Raw genomic sequence first — 27,340 nt, 5'->3', positions numbered from 1 at the left:
ATTTTCACAGTTCAACTTAATCCATGTTTGTTTCCACATGATTCAGGCGACGAATTCCAGCGATTACAGTTGATTCTTTCCCTTGTATTTTAATAAACATCACCTTGTAGTTCAGCAGTTAGTGGATTTTCCATGTTGACATTAGAACATTCGAGGCAACTGTGAAATAGACACCCATAAAATTCCAAAACCATGTTAGTCTGTTGGATAAATCCATCCACATAGAAGCGTCCAATGTTTTTTCGTCCATGTTCAGCAGGTGCTGAATAAATAGTGCTTTTTGGAGCTCAAAAACTCTCAACACTGAATACAGGAATTTGTCCTAAACCTGCTGAGAGCCGCACAGGCTATGGTAACGTGTTGATACCGGTCGATGCTTCTTTTAGACACTCGCTGGCTTTCAAACCCAGCTTCATCAACTTCATCACCAAACTACCTGTGAAGCAGCAATTTTTGCAAGCATTTAAAAATTGAACTACATGCTTACATTCTGATGACAACATACTGTTTTTCATTCGTGAATAAACTGTTCTGCCTCGAAAGCGACTTTTCATTAGACTGAACTGAAGATTCCATGGCTGAAGGAGACCATCGGCTGAAGGAGGCCCTTGGCTGATGGGGGGCTCATGGCTGATGGAGGCCATTGGCTGAAGGAGGCCCTTAGCTGATGGGGGCCCATGGCTGAAGGGGGGGCCTTTGGATGAAGGAGACCCTTGGCTGATGGAGGCCCTTGGCTGATGGGGGGGCCCTTGGTTGATGGATGCCATTAGCTGAAGGAGGCCCTTGGCTGATGGACGCCATTGGCTGATGGGGAGCTCATGGATGATGGAGGCTATTGGCTGAAGGAGGCCCTTGGCTGATGGAGGGGCCCATGGCTGATGGAGGCCGTTGGCTGATGGGGGGCCCATGGCTGAAGGGGGGCCATTGGCTCAAGGAGGCCCTTAGCTGATGGGGGCCATTGGCTGATGGTGGCCCTTGGCTAATGGAAGACCTTGGCTGATGGGGGCCTAATACGGCTGACTACCTTTGCCCGATGCTGAGACCACCGCTGAGCCCACTTTTCTATTTGTTATTTGTTTATTATTATTGTATATGTCAGTTTTGCAATGTAAAAAAATTTATTTATTTATTTATTTGAGAAGAATTTCATTCAGCAAAGAAACACATTCAGAAAACAGTGAATGAACAAACCGTCTGCAGCGGCTCTGAGATCCCTGGACTCTGGACTCCACTCTGCTTTACTGGTGACCCTACAGACCATCACTCTGTGCTGTATGAAAAACTAGCCAGCTGTCTGCTCGTGTGAGCGGGGTTAACCTGAAAACGGGTGGGAGACTCTGTGATCACGTGGTTCCAGTGTAACGTCCCTTTGAAGCCCAGGTGGGGGCGCTAATTTATAACTGCGCCAATAAACAGAGCCGCTAAAGCGGAGAAGAAGAAGATCCGCCCTCCGAGCAGCAGAGCTGATCTACGGTCGGTTGTTCTGACCATGATCGGCCTGAAAACAGCGGAGCCTGATCTGAGGTCAGCCCTGTAACTGCCCGCTGAGAGAAACAGAAACAGGAGCTGCTCAGCTGAAGGTAAGAATCTCAACGCTGGGTTTACTTCTTGTGTTTTGAGTGAAAATGTTTAAAACGTTAAACATTAATAAATGAATATTCGTAGTAATTCCTGATCTTATCTGATGGAGATGCTTCATATCTGAGCAGTTTGGTTCCTAAAGCCTTTACACAGCCCTTACAGCCTTTATAGCCTTTACATCCTTTACAGCTTTTATAGTCTTTACAGTCTTTACATCATTTACAGTCTTTACATCATTTACAGTCTTTACAGTCTTTACAGCTTTTGTAGTCTTTACATCCTTTACATCATTTACATCCTTTACAGTCTTTACATCCTTTACAGTCTTTACAGCCTTTACAGCTTTTATAGTCTTTACATCCTTTACATCATTTACAGTCTTTACATCATTTACAGTCTTTACATCATTTACATCCTTTACAGTCTTACATCCTGTACAGTCTTTACAGACTTTACAGCTTTTATAGTCTTTACATCCTTTACATCATTTACAGTCTTTACATCATTTACATCCTTTACAGTCTTTACATCCTGTACAGTCTTTATAATCTTTACAGTCTTTGACAGCCTTTATAGCCTTTACAGTCTTTACATCCTTTACATCATGTACAGTCTTTACATCCTTTACATCATTTACAGTCTTTACATCCTTTACAGTCTTTACATCATTTACATCCTTTACAGTCTTACAGCCTTTACGTCCTTTACATCATCTACAGTCTTTACATCATTTACATACTTTACAGTCTTTACACCCTTACATCCTTTACAGCTTTTACGTCCTTTACAGTCTTTATAGCCTTTACAGCTTTTATAGTCTTTATAGCCTTTACAGTCTTACAGTCTTTATAGCCTTTACATCCTTACAGTGTTTACATCCTTTACATAATTTACAGCTTTTATAGTTTTTAGTCTTTACAGCTTTTATAGTCTTTGCAGTCTTTACAGCTTTTATAGTCTTTACAGTCTTTACATCCTTTACAGTCTTACAGCCTTTATTCTTTACAGCTTTTATAGTCTTTGCAGTCTTTACAGCTTTTATAGTCTTTACAGTCTTTACATACTTTACAGTCTTACAGCCTTTATTCTTTACAGCTTTTATAGTCTTTACATCCTTTACATCTTTTACAGCCTTTATAGTCTTTACAGTCTTTACAGCTTTTATATTCTTTACAGTCTATACAGCCTTTTATAGTCTTTACAGTGTTTACATCCTTTACAGTCTTACAGTCTTTACAGTTTTTACTAAGTCGGTTCTTCTTTTCTTCAGGTTTTCGTCTTTTAAACTGGACACACAAATCTGATATTTACGGTCCTGTAATACAGACCACTAGCTTCCTGTAGAACACCTTTAGACCCCATTAGGAAACCATCAAATGCATTTAGAATCAGCCACTGGTCACCTGTTAAACCATTAGGATCCTTTACACTGTGATATCAACCCATTAAAAAACACAAAACACATTACAAAACCATCAGGAACCAGCAGATACACTTAATGGATTCTATGGTTTTTCCAGCAGGTGGTGCAGCAGCTTCATTCAGGAAGCTAATAAGAGAATAAGAAGCTCCGTCTGAGAGTCGCCTGATCAGCTCTTATTCCTCATCACTTCATTCTCTGTCTTTTTACTTAGTTTGTCGTTTATCAGATTAAGATTAAGGATTGAAGGTTTCAATTATTAATCTACGTTTATTTACAATTAGAATTTGTTCATTAGTGTTTCAGTCCTTCGTCTTTACATTTAAACATTTAAGCAAACAGCGCAAAAAATGACCTGTCATTATTTTTTAATCTGAAATTCTGTTAAATGATTCATGAGTTTATAGGCTCTACACTGTTTTTTCTTTCTTTCTTTCTTTCTTTTTATTTTCATTCCTATGCATTTTTTGTCTTGTTGAGAAACATTAATGTTTTTAGAGGTTTTGCTTTATTCCTTTCACTGTCAGTCTTCTTGTGTAATATTTTAAAACTATTATTTTCTTATGAGCTCCGTATTTCTGCAGCTCTGAAATGTAGATCTACTCTTAATGATGCAGATGTTGAATACCTTTATGTCTGTTAATAACACAGCAGTGTAGCATAACATCAGATCTTTATTATAATATCCTGATGAACAGAGAGATTATAAATGCAATCCGTGTTTTTCTGTTTTAAGTGTTCAACTTTTATATCTAGCTAAATAGAAGATCACAGTTGGTGCAGCAGGACGTGGAATCATATCCTTTGAGATGAAGCTCTCGATGCAGAAACATCTGGAGAACTGAACAACACATTCAACAGACTGGAGCAGATGCTCCTTAAAAATACTTAAACAAACAGTGAGGGCAGAGAAAATGTTGAATACAGAGTGTATTTATGTTTTTCTTTCTTCTCTCCAGTCTTGTTTATTATAGCAATCAAATAAGATGCAGACTATGATCATGTGATGTACAGCACAGTAGCAGTTGCTTCATATTAAAAATAAAAAGCCAACGGTTTAAGTCAGAAACATCAGTAATGGCTTCATCAGTAATTATCAACATTAATACCAAAAGTAACACAGAGCACATTAATGTTAATGTCTCCACATATATGAGCAAACATGAGACTTTACTGTTATAAGTGTAGCTTTGTTTAGTCTTTATGTTCTGTTAAGACTCAGTCTGACTCAAAATCATCTCAAAAATGGGAAAAAATTTTAATAACTGAAAACATTAAACACAACTTATCAATCTTATTTTTACAGGAAACTGTTTGGCGCTGATCCAGTCCCAGACGTCTGGATGGTTATGGTGCTGATTTGATCAGAAGATGCTGGATGTGATGTGGGAGGTAATTTCAGAGTGAACGTGATCTAATCCTGTCACAGATCTGTACTGATCTGTAGGACTGATATCACCGTTATCATTGTTGTTCTTTGCCATCAGTTCGATTCGGACTCCTGCTGACCGTATGGACAGTGTTCCTCCAGAACGTCACGTCTCCTATTTGGGTCCTCAGGCTTCTGAATGGCTCGTTCATGATTCCTCTGAATCTTGTTGTTTTAAACTGTTCAAGCGTAACTGTTTCAAAGTCATCTACATTTTTACAGTCTGGCTTGTTTATTGTCCATAAAGAACCATGGAGAAGACCACAGCCTGGTCAGTTCTGACCTTTGTGTGTGTCGACACATCATTGCATTTGAAGATCTTTTCGAGCTCCTTCATCCTCGTTCTGCTCAGAGCTGATCTGAGTGATGGATCCTCTGTTATTTGATGGAGATTTTGAATAAATATTCCCTTAATCAGTAATCAAATAGATTAGACATTGTAATCAATAACCAAATAGGGAGTTTTGGCTAACAGAGAATATTAATTCTCTCACAAAGGGAGGCCTTAGTCTGTCTGCATAGGAGATTCCAGACACTGGAAAGCCTCTGGGTTCACAGAGAGGCCTGTGTGTACCTACTGACCCAGTGAAGAGAGGGGCAAGTTGACCTTGAAAGGTAGAGCAGACTGGTGAAAAACCTGCTGAAGTCAGTTTTGAGGAGTGAGCTCATCATGCGATGACCAGATTGATGGATGAAGAGATGCACCTATTAGAAAATGAGCTAATATCAAAATTTGAGCAGTAAGGTGGGGGATCTCAAATTACCCCAGATAAATGGTATAAACTGTTGTGTGGAACACTGTATTTGCGCAGTTGGGGTCTCGAGACCCTGTGCCACCTGATGCTGAAATAAAGAAGAAGCCTTTTTTTCCTCTTTCCACAAACTCAGCGTCTGAAGACTCTTTCTTTTTGACACTTTTTGAGAACTTAGACTCAGAACAGTTATTAGTGAAAGTGTTTAGCTGGTATTAAAAGATCTAAAAATTCTTTTTATTCATAATATTGTGTTGGAGGCCTGATGCTGAAGGGGACAGCTCTTTGTCCCGGCATATTAATGACTGATTTCGAGCTGTCCACCATCTCCACATCATCCACATCAGTGCTGAAGTGAGCGGACTTTCCTGACCTGAAGAACCATCTTTTCACTCTGTTCTTGATCTCTCTTTGTAATGACGAGTGTCGTGTCATCTGCACATTGAATTTAATTGATGTATTTTCCACCAATCTAAGTTATGTTTTACAGTGTAGCTACTAGAAGGTTTGGGATCTTTGTGAGCCTGATGATGCGAGGATGAACAACATGACCAGTACCAGACTAAAGCAATCCTGGAGATCTACCTTCCTGCAGAGTTAAGGTCCAGCTTGTCTCTAATGAGCTGCCCCGCTCCCTAATGCATCTGATCCAGCCAGTCGGGGAACTGGGACGAGGTTAATTAGCTGGAGCAAGTGTGGTTGGAACTAGACCCCACAGGAAGGTAGATGTCCAGCGCCAGGGTTGGAGGCTCCCACCTCATAAAAAAAATCTTATTTAATGATATATATTTTAAATATGTGAAATTATGTACATGCTTATACGAAGATGAAGAGATATTAAGCCACTCTTTTGTTGTTGTCTACTCTTGTATTGTAAGAGAAATACGTTATGACTACATCATAAAATTGGAAAAATACATGAAAGGTAATGAATAGGTCGTGGTTATGAAACGATGATCGATGCTCCATCATCTTCCTTGAGACCTGCTTCTCTCACTGTACGTTCATCATTCAGGTTGAGTACAGTGACAGTGGGCAGCCTTATTTAACCCCTTCACCGATGTGGAACGAGTCTGTTTGTCCATTCCTCCCCTGACCGTGGCTGATCAGTCAGTGTAGAGATGCTTGATTAGAACAGCGAGATGCTCTGCTGTGACCCCGAGGAGCTTTTGTGGTCAACACAGTTAAAGGCATTTTCAGTGATCCAGCGAATTTTAGCAATGATGTTTCCATTTCTAGATGTTCCTCCAACTTTCCTGAATCCCGCCTGCATGTCCGCTGTAATCTGGATTAATTTCTCTTTAGCATAAGTTTACCGCCGTGTGATAAAAGGTAAATTAAAATGATTAATATACGATTGAAAAGTGGATTTTTCAACTTTTAAATGTATTTTTTCCTATTTTCTCCCAGAAGAGTTGTATGAAGATCTGAAGCCACCACATCTTTTCAAACTGCCGCTAACTTATCCTCATTGGGCAGCTGAACAGACAGGAGAACGCTGACCACCTGCTCTGTTATGTCAGCAAACAGGCATCATATTTTTAAAAGCTATTCAAGCATTTAGTAGCTGTTAAACGAGAGTTCCTCAGCTTAGCCAATGCTTTTGGTTGCAGCTCCACATCAGGCTACGGCAGCAGTCTGTGGTTATTCTGCATGTCAGTCAACCAGCTGTAACTGGCAGACTTGACAGCTTTAGTCCACATTAAGCATCAAAATACACCAGACTCTGATGGTAGGAGACTGACTTGTGAGACTAGAGTCCATCCTGTTTGGTGCTGACAGTACAGGCTGGCAGTGGCTGTGTGATGGTGTAGTTTTCCTGGCATGAAAAAATGTTGTTTACTTATGATTTTATTGTTTATTTTGGTTCAAAGTAATGAAAAACTGTCTGCATTTGAAACAGTGCAAGTTGATCACACTATGGTTGCATATGACTTTTTTTTTTTCTTCCAGAATGGAGTGAGATCCTCTCGCAAGTCTCCTCGTGGTCTCCAGTGTCCATTTTTCTACACAGTTTTGCCACCAACATATCTGCAAATGGAGTACGTCACCCTGCTGATCTCACGAGAGATTAAATGTGAGAACATGGAATCCATAATAAGCTTCGGTACTCAGCAAACATCCTCTGGTGCTCTCTACAATAACACACCTCACAGCCACCTGCAGGAGAGTTCTGGAAAAGAGAAAACTCATCACTGCTCAGAATGCGGCAAGAGCTTCACTCAGCGGCATCATCTTCAGGTGCATCAGCGCATTCACACCGGAGAGAAGCCGCATCTGTGCTCGGAGTGCGGCAAGAGCTTTCAGAAACAGAATCACCTCCGAATACACCTGCGCGTTCACACCGGCGAGAAGCCGTTTGAGTGCTCAGAGTGCGGGAAGAGCTTTGCCGTACGGAGCAGTCTACGGAGACACCAGCGTGTTCACACCGGAGAAAAACCGTATCAGTGTTCAGAATGCGGGAAGAGCTTCAGCGAGAGAAGCAACCTCCAAACTCATCAGCGCATTCACACTGGAGAAAAACCGTATTACTGCTCCGAGTGCGGCAAGAGCTTCACCACACTGAACCATCTCCAGCTCCACCAGCGCATCCACACCGGAGAGAGACCGTATCGCTGCTCAGACTGCGGGAAGAGCTTCACTGATAGATGTAATTTAAAAGCCCACCAGCGAATCCACACCGGAGAGAGACCGTACATCTGCTCAGAATGTGGGCGGAGTTTCACTGACAGATGTAACCTCAAAGCCCATCAGCGCGTTCACACTGGAGAGAAACCGTATCACTGCTCGGAATGCGGGAAGAGCTTTCGCCAACTGAATGGTCTCCAGAAACACCAGCGCATCCACACAGGAGAGAAACCGTATTACTGCTCAGACTGTGGGCGGAGCTTCAGGTATTCTTTAAAGCGTCACAAGTGCACCGAGAGGGAGAAAGGAAAACAACAGTTCTCTCAAATGACGGACTAAATTGCGTTTGTTGGAAGTAAGATGTGTTGATGTTGGCTGTTCCAGACTGTAGCTCGTCAGAATGGACTGGTCTGCAGACTGACGGAACATTAAAACAGGCGTGTCCAGTCTTATCCACAAACGGTGTGGCTACAGGTTTTAAGATTAAGTGACCCTTATTAGTCCCACAATGGGGAAATTTCACCTCTGCATTTAACCCATCTGTGCAGTGAAGCACCACATACACACTAGTGAACACACACACTAGGGGGCAGTAAGCACACTTGCCCAGAGCGGTGGACAGCCCTATCCACAGCGCCCAGGGAGCAGTTGGGGGATAGGTGTCTTGCTCAAGGGCACTTCAGCCATGTACTGTTGGCTCAGGGAATCGAACCAGCGACCTTCCGGTTGCAAGGCTTGTTCCCTAACCTCCAGCCCACAACTGCCCCCCTTTTCACTCCAAACAAGCCGGAGCACATCTGATTCTACTTCTTTAATCAGTTGGTCTTAGTCTTCAAACATTTCATCAGGTGACCTCCTGCTTTGTTGGAGTGAAGACCTGCAGCCACACTGCCCTCTGCGGATCAGACTGGACACCCCTGCATTATAAGGACTTTATTGGAGAACTGTCTGAGCTCAATCATTATTACACAGGACCAAATACTGAGCTTGAGTGATTTAAATAATTAAGTGCTGCTCAGTGAAAACAGTGGTTACAGAAATTCAACTGTTCATCTTTGGTTAAATGATGGCTGCGGGTGTGTTATCAAATCTTCACGACCACGAGAATTTAATGTCAGCAAGAGCTGAATAAACAGCACAAACAGTGTTTCTACAAATTGTAATAGAGGCTCTATTTTTATGCAGATGCAGACGCAGTTTGGTTGTGTTAACTCTGACGTGTTGCTGATTTGGTCATCATTCTTTCCTGTTCTGGCCAAATTTCTGTTTTGATGTTGCTGTATTCCAGGGCTGCTCAGTGAACTACAACACCTGATCCAGGTAATGAAGGGGCATCTGGACATTAGAGACAGATGTGCTGGACCTAAACTCTCCAGGCTGATATATCAGTCCTGCTGTACTTGGTGGGGACAGTCGGCACTGTGGGTCATACCTGATGTATTGAGTGCTTGGAACGTATTAAGGAAACAGCGCTGAAATACCTCACCTCATATCTTGTGGTCATATCTCGTGTCCACTGCATGCAAATTTGTTGTTTGAAATTTTTCAGGAGGAAGTAGCAAGAAAAAAAGCTTGCCAACGAGACGTCCTCATGCTTCTGTCTGCCAAGTAGAATAAAAACCAGAAAAACAGGAACAACTGCAGCACAGAGGTATCAGCTCAGTCTTCTTCTGTCTTAAAGCATGGCTTAAATATTTAATCTCCATATTGTAGCCGAGTCTTGTTATAATGTTTGGGTCTATTTTGGATCTTGATTTATATGATATTGTGAATAGTTTTCATGTTGGTATTATGGGACCCAAATATGCGGCAAGAAAACATCCTCCCACCAGTACACCCCCCACCACTACACCCCCACCACAGCTTCAGCTGTTCACACAAGGCAGGTTCGGTTCCTGGATTCAGACGGTTGATGCCAGAATCTGCCTCTTCCATCTGTATGAGGCAGCAGACATCCAGAGTCATCAGACCAGACCACGTTTCTCTGATCTTCAGCTGTCCAGTTTGGGTGAACCTGTGTCCACTGAAGCCTGTTCTTGGCTGACGCGAGTGGACAGCGATGTGGTCTTCCGCTGATGTAGCCCAGCTGCCTCAAGGACAGATGTGTTCTGCCTTTACAGATGCTTTTCTAATCACCACTGTGGTAAAGAAGTTCTGTAACGTTTTTCTATCAAATCTAACAGGTCTGATCATTCTTCACTGACCTCTCGTCCACAAGGAGTCTACAGATCTGCCACTCACTATGGTGGTTGTGATGGTTGCGAGTGAAAAAAATCTCAATTCAGCAGTTTCTGAAATAATTAAACCACCAACAATAACAGCAAACTCACTCAATCAGATCGGTTTTGTCTCCATTCTGATGTTTGATATGAACACTAACTGAAGCTCTGACCCGCTGACCCATGGTCTACAGGATTTTATGAATTAAGCTGCTGCCACGTGATTGGCTGATGGTGTACAGGTGTTCCTAATAAAGTGACCAGTCACTCTTGGAGATATTTTGTGTTCTTTTTACCTTTTAAAAAACCTGTTTGGTCAAAACAGAACTAATCAGACCAATCAGATTTTTTGTGAATCTGCTAACTGTAACTACTGCAAAGGCTGATGTGGTGACAGTGGTGGTCCTCCTTTCCATGTGTGGTGGTCCCCCATGCTGAGCTGCTCCGCCTGGCGTCACAGATTCTGTTCCATTGGCTGAAGTTTGCTAATATGACTGTATGAAATAAGATCTTGAATATAATAATGTGTTTAAAAAGCTGGTGTTTCACTGTAGAAGATAAACAGAACCTCAGAGGATCGGATGACGTCTCAGCAGGGAGACCCACGGTCACCTCTACAGCAATGTTCTCATTAATGTAAAGTATTTAATAAATATTTCCTTTTCAAAGTGTTTTCAGAACTGAAACGTTTGGTTATTGTAAATAATTATAAACATTATTCTTTGATTCTAATACATTTTAAATGAGTTCTGTACACAAGCAAAAAATAACACTTCGCTGTTGGCAGACTAGACTAAACGATGCCCGTGTGATTAACGTGCCAGATTTAATACAATTTCATGTTCTTTCATAGATAATAAAGTTATTTCAATAAGTAATTTGCATAATGTAGTCTTTCAAAATAAAGTTAATTTCAATGAAATGTGTTATTGTTTATTAACAATGACTAAAACAATTAAAATTAAAGTTGTTCTGTAATCAGTTCCACTCTGGACTGTTCGGGATCAGCAAACTAAACAAACTGAATCCTTCATGACAGTGAAATTCTGCAGCAGTGAAGGCAGAACCAACAACGTCAGTTTCTGTCGAGCCAGAAGTCCCTGTAATACCACCCAGCTGTGTTGCTCACACTAAAGACCGGACAACAGTGACCTCTCCAGGAGGCAGACATGTCAATACCTACACAGTGTCTTCTGGTACATCAATGAGATTTACAAATGGTGACCAGGAAGAACCGGCCTGCAAGAAAGGAACGGTGTTTCTGAGGCTGTAGTTGGTTTGTCACAAAAACCTTTTCCAGTGAGGATGGAAAGTTTAGGGAGACTGAAGTAAAGATTTTAGTCAAGCCAGCTTTTATTGTCAATACTACAGTATGTACAGGACATACAGAGTGCTGAAATTGCATTACTCTCAGACCCCATGGTGTAAATACTAAACACTACTCGTAAACAAAAAATAAACACGAATTGTAGAAAAATAGAATAATAAAAAGAAAATAATAATAATAATAATAATAATAATGATGATGTAAATAATATAAATATAAGAAGGTCCTAAAATTAACACTAAAGTGACATAAGGCATATACAGATTAAGGTCTGTGGGTATAAATAGTGCAAATATGGCACTATACTATTATTGTATTGTATTGTATTGTATTGTATTTGGGCAGCACGGTGGCGCAGTGGGTAGCGCTGTCACCTCGCAGCAAGAAGGGCCTGGGTTCGATTCCCGGCCGGACAACCGGGGGCCTTTCTGTGTGGAGTTTGCATGTTCTCCCCGTGTCTGCGTGGGTTTCCTCCCACAGTCCAAAAACATGCAGTCAGCCTGATTGGAAATGCTGAATTGCCCCTAGGTGTGAGTGTGTGTGTGATTGTATATGTATGTATGTCTGCCCTGCGATGGACTGGCGACCTGTCCAGGGTGTATTCTGCCTTCTGCCCAGTGAGAGCTGGGATAGGCTCCAGCACCCCACCGTGACCCAGAAGGATAAGTGGTTTAGATGATGTATGTATATTATATATATTATATTAGGATCTTTTAAAGGATCTTTTAAAATACCTGTGTCTGAAATCGTCCTTCTGGTTTCAGAGATGGTGTTACGCACCTGCACCCTCCATATTTACCTTTTGATGCATTTGTAGTTATTGTGCTGAGGGTTTTCTGACCCTAGTAGTCATGTGAAGCACTGACCCCTTGTGGTGAAATTATATAGGGACGTTAGGTGGAGCAGCTACTTTGAGGCTTTTCTGGACTTCATGCTGCGAACTCTAAGGAAACATGAAGATCAGCACAAAGATCAGCATGAAGATCAGCATCTTCCATCTCAGAGACATCTCCATCTCAGAGAGATGTTCAGTGGAGCTTCATCACCTGTTTTACTTCACAGAAGAACATTTGCATTTACTGCTCAGTTCCACTACAGCAGCCCAAAATCTCTGACAGGTGTTTCGTCTTATTCCAGCTGTGGACGCTCTGATCTGTTTTCATGGGCACAAAAACAACACTAACGCAACGATTTCATTAAAACAGTCATGAAAGAGATTTTCTTTTAAACTGATTTATTTAAAATACATTTTTAAATCAGTATCACATTCTGTTGAGGCATCAGGACATTATTAATAAAACCTCTCTCGTCTTTGAGACTGCAGAGCTGCACAGACAGACAGACGCAGCTCCTTCCCGGAAAAAAACACAAATCAGAAATAAGGCCTTAAGATCTCGAGAATCCTGAACGCTGCACAGTGTCCGTTTTTTTGTTTGGCCACTTTTTGTTCTTTTTAAACTGCAAATAAAACACATTAGACAAACAAAACAAGACAAAAGAGAAGTTTACAATAACGTTTGTACAAATTCACACCGGTTACGTGCTGCGTTAAGTGGGTTCTAGCTTTCAGGTGTGTTCTCAGAACCTTTAAATGATTCTTACAGCATCCAACAGTCAGCCACGTTAGCCACGTTAGTGCACTGTAGATTATTACATTACAGTAAAGAGCAGATTGAGCAGCTGAGCTGCAAAAAACATCGCAAATCTGATCAATATGTTTCATTTTCCTCGTCATCTCGTAATGAGAATCATCAAACATGTTGATCAGATTTGCGAACAGAACCTCATATCTGAGTGATTTTATCCAGAGGAACCATCTCATTCCAGATCACCTGGTTTTGCTTCAAGACTTAATGCCGAAAAAACAAAGTACTAAAAAGGTTCTTTGAATGACGCCACAGAAGAACCATGTTCGGTTCCCTAAACAACCACATTCAAAAACAGATTTAAAGTTTTAAAGGTTCACATGATGGAAAAAAGTTCTTCACCAATTTAAAGGTTCTTTCTAGAAACTTTTCATTAAGTGGAGGTTCTTCAAACTGACATGTTTACAAACTAGTTCTCCAAAGAACCTCATAATGGATGAATTTTTATAAGCTAAGTTCTTTTATGGCATCATACACAGAACCCTTTAGGCATCTTCATTTGTAAGTGTGTTCTTAAACCAAACAATGTCATCTGCCTGTGGAGAACGTTTCTCTGCAGAACGACTAAAAACAATAAAAATATATTCCAACAATCTTACAGACTCTGATAAATATTATATGATAAATATTACTAAATTAAAATATTAAATATATTGGCCAGATTACAAATGATTTCACTCGCAAAGCTGTGATTTCTTGTGATGTTTATGTGTTTTCAGTGTTTTTAAAAGCCAACCTTCAGTTCATACTCACCAGCTTCTTATTGGCATTTTCAGTTCCACCTTAAATGGTAAAAAGGCAACAGCCGCATCATTTAAGGCGGAACTGAAAGTTCTGACAAGGAGCCGATTTCAGCCCCGTGGTGTCTGCGCTGACACGTTCTGGATGTACTTTGCGTTTTGAGGTGTTTTTTCACAGACAGTGATTACAGTTAAGTCACTTTTGACTTGAAACACATCACCTGACGCCCAACCCCCCCCCTCCCCCCCCACCCCCCGCCCCCCACGCCCGTGTTCCTACATTACAGGGAGCTTCATTCACAGCACAGAATACAGACGAGAATCTAAAGTGGCTTTTTCTTCACAACCATCAACACAAACTGACACTCAGTTCACCTTCAGCTTCACATCAACATGCTGAAAACATCAAAGTGTGACTTTCTTAATTTACCAAACCAGCAAATCACGACAAACATCAAAGAGACAAATTGAACCTGATTCAGTTCGACGTTAAAGCTGATACTGAGAAAGTTTCCCTCTTTAAACCTGCGATAGTGATTCAGAGCCATTTCCTGCACTTTAAAAAAACAACTCACCTAACAAGGAACCAACAGAACGTACGGTTCTGGTTCTAGGTCATTTTCACCTGCTGGAACCGCCACGATAACCCTGATTAGCGGTTTTTAATTTAATTGTGTTTTTGGTCATTTTATGGCACAACACAGCGCCGCACTGCGCTAATATCTACAGAGTCAGAGCAGAAACTCGGATTCTCTGATGAACAGGAACTCTGTGGAGGCAGAAACACTCAGGCTCTGATGGACTGATGGACTGACGGCCTTCGTTCCTGCTGATGAGCCTCTGAACACTGAGGTAAAGTCTGTTGAGGTTGTTTTGATTATTATTTATTATAAATCTCAATGTTCCACTGCAGCTGTTTCTCACTCATCTTAATGACGTTTACATTTACATTCAGTGTGGAAATAATACCCTACTGGACAGACTGGTCAGTTCACATCAGGTCAACCGATTTAAGCCGTAAATCCTCAGGAGCTGCGAGAGTAACTGGACTTTTTCGTCTTCAGATCAGACGAGCTTTAGATTTCAGTCTAAAGGCGTTTAACAGAATTTTACAAACACAGAGTTGCCGACTCTGAATCTCCGATCTTCTCTGGACTGAACGTCTGGACCTTACTGGTCACACAGACTTAGCGCCTGCATTTCTGAGAAAACATTAAATGGTTCTGCTGGTTCTTGCTGGTGTCTTAAAGTCTCTAATGGTGTTCTTTGTTCTCCAGATGGTTGATATCATAGTGTAAAAGGACTCTAATGGTTTAACAGGTGTTCTGATTATAGATGCATTTGATGGTTTCCAAGTGGCATCTAAAGGTGTCCTACAGGAAAGTAGTGGTAATCCTTAAGCCAATTCCCATTAGAAAGCAAAACCATTAGGTTTTAATCCTAATGGTTCTAATAGTCTATTTCCAGAAGGGTGATTATTAGCCACCAGCAGGAACCATGGACCCTCACAGAGCAGGTGCTATTTGGGTGGTGGATCATTCTCAGCACTGCAGTAACACTGATGTGGTGGTGGTGTGTTAGTGTGTGTTGCGCTGGTACGAGTGGATCAGACACAGCAGTGCTCACATTGTTCCTCTACAGCCGTATGACGTCACATTTTACAAGGTACTATCGCCCCCTACAGGCCTGGCGTACTGAAGTGTTTACTTATATTTTTTGAGTTGAAGTTTAAAAAATGTCCTACCTTATTTCAGGCTGTGAGGGGAACACGAGATCAATGCAGACTGGTTTACAACGTCTGCAGACTTTGTTAATGTTACCTTAAATTCACAGCAGACTGATCAGCTCAGTTTAGAACTTCAGTGAACATCACAGAACGTCAGTCCAAAGTGAGTCCAGAGATTCAGACTGGAACTCTAAATTAGTAGGCGTGCTGCACTGTTTGGAGCTAAGAACAAAATAAAAGTACCTTAATCTCATCATAAAGCCTGTCTGAGAGCAGTGAATAAGAACCTGCAGTGTGGTCAGTGTAGTGGACATACTAAAAATACCACCAGCATGTTAACATATATATTTATATTCTTAGATATTCTTTTATCTCTGATAGAGTAAATACATGTTTCTATATACAGACTGAATTTGTACATGAGAATTAGAGTTGTTGGAAACATTAGTGAGAAGCACTTAAGTGACGGATACAAACTGTTCACTTCATTCAGACATGACTAATATTTTTCCACTGACAGATAAACACTCAGATGTACTTATGAAAAAAAGGTGCCTTAATGCGACAATGCGTCCAAAATTAGCGTTCAGTTTATGAGGCCAACCCTCTAATGACCACTGGCACATATTTCCCCACTAAAACCTTCTGCAGAGGTGAAATTCTACACTGTAGTGTGATGGAGTGGTCAGTTTAGTGTAGTGGGTAGAACCACTGCCAGACTGAGCTTCAGTTCTCTCTCCTCACATACACAACGCACTACGCCAATCAGAGCTCTGATAAGTTGGCAAAACTCCCAACTGTCCATCCACCAACATCTGTAACGTGATTAAAACCGTATGCTGCTCAGACTGCGACCGTATCGAGGCACATTTAGCGCCACATCCTTTCACACTAACATCTGATCCTGAGAGCTAAACTAGCATGTAAGAGGTCTGTTTTTCTGCAAAACATGAAACCAAACATTCTTCATTAGTCTGGAAATAATTCATGAAACCAACTCCACTCAGAACTGGAAGTTAAACTACACTGAAAGAGTTTAGCCGCCAGTATCGGCTACTAATGAAGTACTTAGCACTGACGTAAATGTAGACTTGTCAACTATGTTCTGGTGTAATTATTAATGTAAATATTAATAGTCATGTAAGCGGACGCAGAGGTCTGAAACCTGGTGCTGATGACGGTACAGACAGTGTCCACTCGGAGCTGCTGTAGTTATTTATACAGACTACACTAACATTCAGCACTAGGTGGCGCTCTTTAGAATTTGTAAGTAATGTTTTGTAAAGTTGGTGTCGTTTATTACAGAAATACAGTTTGAGGCGGTCTGAATCTCATGTCGGACTGACCGATCAGGTCATTACAAACAACAGTAACTTCACTGAACTGTCAAATGCTCATTTCAAGGCAACTGCAACATCTCAGATAAAGCTAATAAACATAATAAATAAATAAAACATTGATAATTGTAGGCCACAATAAAAAAATATCCACTGATTCCTTTATATTAGTTACACTGATAACTTACACATAACTCTCGTTTTTAATCCTCGCTCTGTGTAACGACATTTCTGCAGTCGGGTTGGTCGGCGGAGCTGGTGAATGTTTGGAGGAGTGATTGGTACACTAATGGAGAGCGGAGAACTGGAATGTAATGGACTCTCATCAGGTCAGAGTTTAGTGCTCTCACATTCATCCTCTGATTCAGACAGCGTTCCAGGCGTCCTGATGGGGGCGCTAGCGCTCTCGTCCTGAATGATATCTGTTTGAATGTTGATGATGGGAAGATCTGGACTCAGCACAGAATCTACAGCAGCAAAAAACAGAAACCAAGAAAATGTGAGAGAGAAAAAGGAACAGGGTGAAATGAGAGAGAAGAAGAAGGGAGTGTGTCAGTCACATCACTGAACAGCTAAACAAATGACAGAACATTATAACAAACATGTTTGAGCTGTTCTAGTTCTGAATAATAATAATAATAATAATAATAATAATAATCTCTGCACTGAAGCAGTGAGGGCTGATGTGTCTGTACTGAATTTAACATTCAGTTGTTTGTTTAGTCCAAAAGTCTGAGACCACATTATTGAAAATCTGGGATTTTTTAATTAAATGTTCTCAAACCTTGTTATGACAAGAAACATGAAAAAGGAATTTTGAAGATTCTGCTCTATTTTTAGGTCACTAATCAAACTGAAGCAGGTTTGAGACGCTGACCATGTGAAGCTCGTTGTACTACAAGCTCATATTTGTTTTTAGTTTTATTATTCCTTTCGTCAAGATGTCTCATGGCGGCTGAGCTCAGCACAGTAACCTCTGACTACAAACTTACAGCAGCTCAGTACAGCAGTGAGCTTTTATACAGCAGATCAGGAGACGACTCAGATTCCGCGGTGTGTTCTGCTCGTTAACATAACATTAAATATTTCAGTCAGGTCTCATCAGAACTGCTGAGGATCATCTTTTACTCTTACATGACTTTACTCATACAGTCTGATCTCAACATACAGCTTTTAACAACATACATCACACAGTTACAGCAGACAGGCTAGAAAACCTGGCTGGAGTCAAATGAACTGACTATTAGTTTATAGTGTAGGTGAAACCGCATTTTGCTGTATGTGTGAAAGAAAACTATGGTGTGCCACAGGGCTCTGTTCTAGGACCCCCACTTGTTTGCTTATATTTGTTGCCACTTTGTATTTGTTATTCATAAACAATAGTAAATTTAAGGCAAACTAACACCACCGTGCAGGAGTGAGCTGGCTGTAGAAACAGAGACTTTCATGGACAGAATCAGCAAAAATGAATGACTGATGAAAACAAACGTTTTGATGAAAATATAACACACAATAAGTGTAAATGCAGAGAATAGCAAATAGTGGGTTCCTGCAATGCAGTGTTTTACCTGTTTCTACACACCTGATTCAGCTCATCCATTCAGTCATATTAATAGTTTTTGAATGGAGAAATGGATAACAATAACCCTGAGGCCGCATTTCCAACGCTCCACTCATCAAAATGATTTCCTTTGTCCATCAAAATTAATGATACTTAATTATACATTTGGTTATTCCACACTGATCAGTACTGCGTGCAGTATGGAGGAAGGCAGCCAGCGAGGCTCCAGGATGAGGTACAGTTTGGCGGGAAATTAACCCTCCGGATTTTGGATCAGAGGAAGAAAACTTCGGAGGCATAGCAACAGTGGTGAAGTGGAATCATCACCTCATAAAACACATCACTGGTGGCCAAAAAGGACATGAAGCCATGCATGGCAGGTCATGTCCATGCAGGGTGTAGATAATAGGTGAATACTGCACATACAGACAAGCATGCAATGTAAAAACATGACCCACCTTCCTGCAGACTTCCAGCCCAGATCTAACACACCTGAACCAAGATCATCTGGAGGTGCTTATTAGCTGAATCAGGCGGATCACGACAGACTGAACGTCAACCCTGAGTGTCAAACTGGGCACCTCTGAGCTGCAGCTCTGCAGAGTTTAGAACTCTATCAACTCACCATCTAATGAGGGAAGTGCTCTCCTAGCACTGCTGTGCTGCTAACACTCAACAGACTTCTGACTCTCGGGTTTCCAGGTGCACCTCATCATGTCTGGCTGACATTTCTTCATGCCCACCACCTTAATCTGAATCCCACCAAGACTGAGCTGCTGTTCATCCCTGGATCTACAGGTCTTCACCATAGTCTTACCATTTCATTGGAGAGCTCCTTGGTCACTCAATCTGACGATGCACAAAGCCTTGGTGAGATTCTGGATGACCAGTTGTCAGTTATTGTTCTCAGCTCAAACTGCAAGCCTGGCCAGCAGCTTTCTCCTTTTCGAGCGTTTCTCTCCAAGAAGGCCTCCCAGGTGCTCCGTCAGTCTCTGACCATCTCAAGGCAGGACTTGCTCCTGGCTGGTGTTCCTGTGCTGACCAATCAGGCCCCTCAGCTGATCCAGAAAGCACGGCTCGTCTTCAATCTCATGTCACTCCACTGCTGGGTTCCTTCACTGACTTTGTCTTTAGATTAGATTAAGATTAGACTAAGTGACCCTTATTAGTCCCACAATGGGGAAATTTCACCTCCGCATTCCGTGCAGTGAAACACCACATACACATTAGTGAAGACACACACTAGGGGTCAGTGAGCACACTTGCACATCATGCATATTAGGACTTTTGATACCCACTGAAGAACATCTAAACGGCATAGGGTTCCCGAGCCGTGCTGCTGATCTCTTCATAGCTCTTTATAGTGTATCCACTCAGATGGTCACTTCCAGAGTGATTATTCCTCACATCACAGAATGATTCCAGAAACGTAACGGTGAGTTTTCAGCTTGACTCTCAACCCTGCTGAGCGTCTTTGGGATGAGGTGGAAAGAGCTGTTTGAGCAAGACAGCAAAACTGTGCAGCTGCCTAATTTCCATTAAATGCCCAACACAGTCATTTCCACACTGTTGCATCTTCTAGAATCCATGCCAGGTCAGTTCATGCGGGCGGTTCTGAAGGCCAAAACAGGCGTGTCACGCTACCAGATAATGTACCTAATAAACTGGCAACTCTGTGTTTATCATTATGACGTGTAGCATTAGTTCTGCTCAGGACACCCGGCCAGTCCACGTTTTAATGAATTCACCTCTGGACACAGCAGAGTCTGGCAGAGTTCTCCAGCACCTGAAGGCTTTAGCTAAATTACGGACAAAAATCTGGACTGGCTGATTGAGAACCGTCCCTGTTCTCTGTTCTCTAGGTTCTCTAGGTTTAGTTCCTACGCTAATCTAACACACTTGATCCGGATAATCAGATAATGAATATGGTGTGTTAGTTCAGAGCTGGGCATCTACAGAAGGGTAGATCTGTAAGAGCAGAGTTGATGACCACTGTCCTGCGATGTGAAGGCAATTATAAACACACAGTGATCGAGACGATGTTTGGGGAGGTAGAGCTGCTTACCCCTCATATAAAAGCCACTGGCCTCAAACTGCTGCGAGCAGCAAAGAAGAAAAATAAAAAGAAGAATATAAGAACACTTAAGTTCAGTGCGACTGCAACTACCATAACTGAGCTGTAGAGGGCGTAATGGACTGTTAAAGGTCAAACGAGGACACAAAAACGACCTAAATGCTGTAGGAAGAGGCTCCTTTCACAGAGATCCACCAACAGCTGCCCTAACTGTGATCAGTCTTTATTCTTTATCTCTCATCTTATTTCCTTCTGTTCTGTTCATGTGATTTTTTTCTGATTTCCCTCAGTTTTGTTTCTGTTGTTGTTGCTGTGCTTTACACTGAACTCTGTTCTTTACTGCTGATGTCTGTAAAGCAGCTTTTTTATTATTACTGTTAGCAATTACTCAAAAAATATGAGGTAACAAATCCACACAAACAAAACTCCCTTTTATCACATTCATAAACTAAACCGAGTGAAGAACAGCAGCGTCCAGGTTGCATGTTTTGGGGTTTTTGGTCTATAAAGGAATACAGTAGAAATATTTCAGTACTACAGTATTTATGTAGTGAATTACAGTGTTTAAACGTGAAACATCACTTTTACCTCACATCTGAACAAACAGGTGAGACAGCAGGACACTCTGGTGTTCAAACGCGAGGTAGACTGTCAGCTAATTTTACTAGCCAGCTAACTAACACCTACTGTAAATATTAGTATTGATGATAATTAATAATTATTAATACTATTAATAAAGCATGATTAACTGATCAGAACTGTTAGCTAATAAATTAGCAGCTACTCTGAAGTTGTATGAGGTGAAATAACTAAGTGAATTTAGATACTAAGTCTGTAAGGCAGGTTTGAAAAAGAGCTCTGTACATCACACATAATTAATTTTTACTGATAGATTTTCCCCCAAAATTAAACAGATTTTCATATTTCTAATATTTCTAGATTATTTCACCCTCTCAGCCTGCAGCTGTTCTGCTCTACTGTATAATATGAGCTGTTTAAAAGATGTTGTGTTACAGAGGCTTTAGGTGTTTGGATATTTCAGGAATTGGGGGGTGTTTGGTGTTTACCTGTGGACATGCTCTCTCCTGGGCTCACTGTGTCCAGCAGGGCGGTGCCAGAGGGCTCCACAGATGGGGGGCTGGGGGGGCGGGGCGGAGGCAGACTGGGCCTGTGTCGGGGGGGTTTGGAGATGGGTCGGGCTTTAGGGAGGGTGGCAGAGAGCAGCAGTGGGGAGGAGAGGGCACCGGGGGCACTGTGTCCAGGAGAGCTGATGGTGGCGTAGACCTGCGGGTAGCTGAAGGACGGTGTGGTGGGGGGGGTCGGGGACAGGCTGACCGGTGAAGGCTGACCGGGGGAGGGGTCAGACATACTGCCGGACTGAGCGTACGGAGATTTAGGAGCAACAGGGGCCAGTTTCTTAACTGAGAGAGAGAGAGAGAGAGAGAGAGAGAGAGAGAGAGAGAGAGAGAGAGAGAGAAGAGAAAGAGAAATGAACAATAAGCAGTAATCAGAGCACAGCTTTCACTTTTGGCTTGAATTTTTTCTCATGGAAGTGCATAAAGTGACCACACTCGTCACACCACACTGACTCAGAAACACATTTTGGGACAGCAGGTAAAACGCAAAGAAAAACAGAAAGCAGTGATTTATAAATCAAAACCAGCACAAAGAAAAAATATTTAGTGTTTTATCATTTTAGATTCATTGTTTTGTTTGTAAATATAAACTCATTCTGCAATCCATGCCTAAACACCAAAAAGTTGGGACAGGATCAGTTTAAGACCAGGAACATTGTGAAATGTTATAAGAACATCTTAAACAGGTGCTGCAATCCTGCTCTGGTATAAAAGGAGCCTCCAGGAGATGCGAGTCCTTTGTAAGCGAGGACGGTCGAGACACTTGGACAAAAACGCATCAGCAAAAAATCCAGCAGTATAAAAATAACGTTCATCAGTGAGAGATTGTAATTTTACATATTTCATCCTCTACAGTGCAAAATATCATCAACAGAGAAGGAAAAGGCCAAAACCACAACTGAATGACCTTCGACCCCTCAGATGTCACTGCATTAAAACCGACATGTTTCTATGATGAGATCATCACATGAGCTCAGTAATACTTTGAAAAGCCATGCGTTGCTGCATCTACAAATGCAGGTTAAGACTGTACTCCGCACAGTGGAAGTTACATATCAACAAGGATCAGAAACACCGGCAACTTCTCTGGGCTCAAGCTCATCTGAAATGGACTGATGCTCAGTGTGAACTTGTATTGTGGTCTTTCAGATTGTTTATGGAAGTAATGGACGTCATGTTCTCCAGGCCAAAGAAGAAAAGGACCATCCGGATTATTACTAGCATAAAGTCCTAAATCCAGCATCTGTCATGGTGTGGGGGGGGTGGGTATTAGAGGGTAACCTACACATCTGTGAAAGCTCCATGAACACTGAACACATTTAGAGCAACATATGCTGCCTTTTAGACGTCGTCTTTTTCAGGGACGTCCAGCATTATTTCAACATGACACACCAAGAAACATTCTGCATGTGTCACAGCAGCACGTCTGAGTAATCAGAGAGTGCAGGTTCTAGACTGACCTGCCTGCAGTCCAGAACTGTCTCACACTGAACATGAGTGTGTGATTAAGCCAGAATACAACAGTGAAGGAACCGTACAGCTGAACAGCTGAAGACTTGTATAACAGAAGAACGGCAAAAAACTTTCTAAACTGGATCAGTTTGTGATCCAATCGAGTATTAAGTGCTGTTAAACAAAAGCTGATGCAACAGTGTAAACATGATCCTGTACCGACTTTTTTGGAACGTTTTTGTTTGAACAACAAACACACATCTGTTTACACACATACAAACACACACACACACACACACACACAGAGTGGGCAATACCTTTGTGCAGGCTGTGGTCAGATATCTGTGTGTGTCCAACAGTGGGCGACACCTGAAGGCCTCTGTGTCCAATCACAGGTGAGAGTTCCTTACTCTTCCCAGCACTAACACACAAACATACACACACACTTGTAAAGGTTCAGGTGCATCAAAGTTCAGATAAAGTAAGACGAGTGAACAGAAACTTAACACTTAATAATTAATGATCATTCAGCTCACCAATAAAACAAAATAAAACACATCACAGATATACTGTTTTATTTTTAACATACTTTAATGCATTTTAAAGCTGTTATTTTAGTGAATTCTTCTCTAATGATTTTCTTTAAGAGAATCTGCTTTTACTCATTCAGTCAGTGTGAAGATTTTACAGAGTTTCTCATGAAAGTCTTAATCGACGCAATTAAAACTCAAACTCTTATTTTGGACACACTGTAAGGAGGACTGGTCACGGTCCTGCAATCCCCCCTCCAATAAATCGATTACACGTAATAAATGAAAATAATATGAAAATAAAAAGTAAAGACTTAAAAAGTGAGATTAACCAAAACATAGCAATCAGGTTTGTGTCCACTTTGAGCAACACTGGACATTTGATTCTTTCACACCAAAATGAGTCATAATATAAAAACAGAAGAAAGTCCTACACACGCTACACAACACACACACATAACACACACAACACACACACACAGACAAAACACACACACAGCCACTCCACCACACACACTACACGTCACACACACACATAACACACACAACACACACACAGCCACTCCACCGCACACACTACACAACATACACACACAACACACACACACTACACAACACACACACACAACACACACACACTACACAACACACACACAGCCACTCCACCACAGACTCTACACAACACACACACACACTACACACACACTACACAACACACACACACAACACAACATACACACAAAACACACAACACACACACTACACAACATACACACAAAACACACAACACACACACTACACAACATACACACAACACACAACACACACACACTACACAACATACACACACACGCTACACAACACACACACAAAACACACTACACAACATACACACACACGCTACACAACACACACACATAACACACACAACACACACACAGACAAAACACAACACACACGCACACAACACACACACAGCCACTCCACCACAGACGCTACACAACACACACACACTACACAACATACACACCAAACTCACAAACACACACACACAACACACACTACACAGCACACAGACTACACAATGCATACTACACAATATACACACACACTACAAAGCACACACACACACACAATACACACACAACACACCACACCCACACACACACTAATAATAAACAATATAATGTTACATTTCAGATCTACTTATAAACGACATAAGATACAATTTACGTTTAAATTAATTATAAATTTGCTTTAAATGGTTATTTCCTTAATCTGCTCAGTGTGAAAATAGATCAAGCAAAATGCACAAAACAAGAAAATCAAACCAAAGTAATAAAATCAAACCAAACTTTAAAAAAATGTTTTTAGTTTATCTCCTTTTTGTTTCATCTCTCATTAAGTTCCTAATGTTCACCAAACCAAACGTTCCCTCCAGAACCTCATCAATCCAGAACCTCATCACTCCGGTACCACCCAAACTCACCCGACTCCTGCTCTACTTCCGGAGGAGAAAATAACCAAGCGAAATCCGGTGTGAGCGCAGCTTTAGACCCGCGCGAGGCTTCCGAAAAATGAAGAAAAATGAAAGAATACTACAGACTCTACAAAACTTCTTAAGATAAAGTTTACACAAAGCAGCAAAAGCCAAACTTTTCACCTAACAGATACACTTTGCCAGCATATTATAAAGTTAGTTCCAAAATCGTGGGGTCAGCAGGTAGAACGGAAAGAAAAACAGAAAACAGTGACTTATAAATCTGTTTTAAACCTTATTTGAATGAAACCAGCACAAAGACAAGATATTTACTGTGTTTTGTTATCAACTTCATTGTTTCATTTGTAAATATACACTCATTCTGCAACTGATGTCTGCAACATGTTCCAAAAAAGTTGGGACAGGATCAGTTTAAGCCAAGGAACCTTGTGAAATATTCAAAGAACATCTTAAACAGGTGCTGCAATCATGCTTGGGTATAAAAGGAGCCTCCAGGAGAGGCGAGTCCTTAATGAGTGAGGACGGTCGAGACCACTCTAAAAAAATTCATCAGCATAATCCAGGATTATTTCAACATGACACACCAAGAAACATTCTGTACGTACCACAGCAGCACGGCTGTGTAATCAGAGAGTGCAGGTTCTAGACTGACCTGCCTGCAGCCCAGAACTGTCTCACACTGAACATGAGTGTGTGATTAAGCTCAGAATACGACAGTAAGGAACCGTACGGCTGAACCGTACAGCTGAAGACGCTCATAAATAAATAAACTAGATCAGTTTGTGTCTTCAGTCCTCAAACGAGTATTAAGTGCTGTTGAAGTAAAGCTGATGTGACACAATGTAAACATGATGCTGTAATGACTTTTTTGGAACATGTTGCAGCATCAAATTTTGAATGAGTGTCTATGTACAAAAATTAATGAAGTTCATAAGGATAAAGTTTTAATAAATAAATAAATATTTTGTATTTATTAATTATTTTGAATCTTAGTTGTTCATTAAAATCATCATGACGTTCCGGCTGCACGTCCTTCATCAGATACCGAATAAAAACCAGGACGCGGATTAAACTTTAGTACTGCTTTACACGGAGCACTTTCGCAATGATGCCACTGAAACCACCTCAACAAGGACACAGGAACATGGCACGGCCAGAGGAAGCGAACTGACCAAACATTCGGCCTAAAGACGTTTCTGACCGATGTTCAGCTCTGTGGCGTGAAGTTCAGGAGAAGATCTGCTGTTTCACCGTTTTCAGCTGTCGTGCACAAAAACCTTATTCTGTTTTCATCCATCAGCAAATCTCTCTTCCCAAAAACATCAAAGAAAACCTTCTGATTAATTACGGCTTTATTCATAATTTAATATTAAACAAGTCTAATGAGTAAAAATTTCAAAAGTAAATAAAACTAAACATATTTTAACTACATTAAAAATCTCAGTCTGTATATATTTCACTCCAGTGAGTGAAACACTGGACACTTACTGATCTTCAACAACTAAAGTAACTAAACTGACTCTGTTTCTATAAACATGAACTAAAACACAACGTTCAGGTTCTCGTTCTGCTGTGTTTCGCTCTAATAATGTCCTTTAGTCTATGTTTATATATAACAGTGAGTCACACAGCGTCAGACACCACACAGTAAAGTCCATCAGAGATCAGAGAAGAGGTCAGAACGTCTGCTGTGGTCACGCCTGCTCTGCTGTAACAGCCTACAGATCAGGAGCGTCCAGTCTTTCCACATCAAGCTCCTGATTTTACTGCTTTAATCAGCTGGTCTTTCCAACAGCTGACTGGACACTCCTGACCTCAGCACAGACATCCAGACAGTGAGGCCCCCTAGCGGAGCAGGAATGAACTACAGGGGGTGCAGATGAGGGGTGAGATGGAAAATAGCAAAGCGTAAATATTGAAATGACTGATGAGACAGAATTTTGCAAACTGGAATGTCCCAATTATTATTATCTAATTTATTAATGTTGGTTTATGTTATGCATTTATTAATAAATGGTCAAATTTACTGTGATGTAAAACATTTGAGGCGGGTTATAATAATAAAGGGCCAGAGAGCTAATGTTACTGCAGTTGTATAACTTTGCTACTGTTTTAAAGGGGAACTACACCAGTTTTCCCCCCATAATTCAGTGTGTGAGATGTAAACGGAGTGATTCAGAGTGGTTTGGTGTGAAATGGTTCAGATGTCTTTACAGTGGTGGTGATAGGAACCAGGGGTCGCCATGACTACAACACAAATATAGACATTTTATTTAGTATC

At 41.2% G+C, this 27,340-nt stretch overlaps 2 protein-coding genes across 10 annotated transcripts in view; one reads left to right on the top strand and one right to left on the bottom strand.

The window, feature by feature from the left end:
• Positions 1-1,449: 1,449 nt before the first annotated feature.
• LOC118809024 (zinc finger protein 239-like) lies at positions 1,450-10,622 on the top strand. 7 transcript variants are annotated; one of them, XM_036571952.1, is made up of 4 exons: positions 1,450-1,580; positions 3,758-3,900; positions 4,308-4,393; positions 7,136-8,334. In XM_036571952.1, exons 3-4 carry the CDS (start codon positions 4,373-4,375, stop codon positions 8,147-8,149), a joined length of 1,035 nt encoding a protein of 344 aa, XP_036427845.1. In that variant the 5' UTR covers positions 1,450-1,580; positions 3,758-3,900; positions 4,308-4,372; the 3' UTR covers positions 8,150-8,334. The 7 variants fall into 7 exon arrangements, 4 of the variants coding, with proteins under 4 accessions (XP_036427845.1, XP_036427844.1, XP_036427842.1 ...); XR_005007327.1 differs by lacking the exons at positions 1,450-1,580; positions 3,758-3,900; positions 4,308-4,393 and adding exons at positions 8,996-9,130; positions 9,360-9,461; positions 9,586-10,622 and having other exon boundaries at positions 6,513-8,076; XM_036571951.1 differs by lacking the exon at positions 3,758-3,900 and having other exon boundaries at positions 4,319-4,393.
• Positions 10,623-14,002: 3,380 nt separating this feature from the next.
• The window catches only part of arhgap44 (Rho GTPase activating protein 44), a 45,658-nt gene continuing 32,320 nt past the window's right edge, over positions 14,003-27,340 (bottom strand). For all 3 annotated transcript variants that reach the window (XM_036571941.1, XM_036571942.1, XM_036571943.1), the window contains 3 exons: positions 23,346-23,449; positions 21,508-21,861; positions 14,003-17,272 (listed from right to left, as the gene is read on the bottom strand). In XM_036571941.1, coding sequence (XP_036427834.1) covers positions 17,136-17,272; positions 21,508-21,861; positions 23,346-23,449 — 595 coding nt within the window. In that variant the 3' untranslated portion in view covers positions 14,003-17,135. The remainder of the gene's footprint in view (positions 17,273-21,507; positions 21,862-23,345; positions 23,450-27,340) is intronic.

The sequence above is a fragment of the Colossoma macropomum genome, unplaced genomic scaffold (genome assembly GCF_904425465.1).
Source record: "Colossoma macropomum unplaced genomic scaffold, Colossoma_macropomum, whole genome shotgun sequence".
In the NCBI taxonomy this organism is placed as follows: domain Eukaryota; kingdom Metazoa; phylum Chordata; class Actinopteri; order Characiformes; family Serrasalmidae; genus Colossoma; species Colossoma macropomum.
This window is presented reverse-complemented; position numbering and strand designations above follow the sequence as displayed.

Bases quoted from the DNA above. Each gene is read 5' to 3' on its own strand.
- LOC118809024 (XM_036571948.1), top strand. From the start codon at position 7,007: ATGAAAAAATGTTGTTTACTTATGATTTTATTGTTTATTTTGGTTCAA. The intron at 8,077-8,995 runs GTATTCTTTAAA...ATTTTTATGCAG, and splicing joins GACTGTGGGCGGAGCTTCAG to ATGCAGACGCAGTTTGGTTG.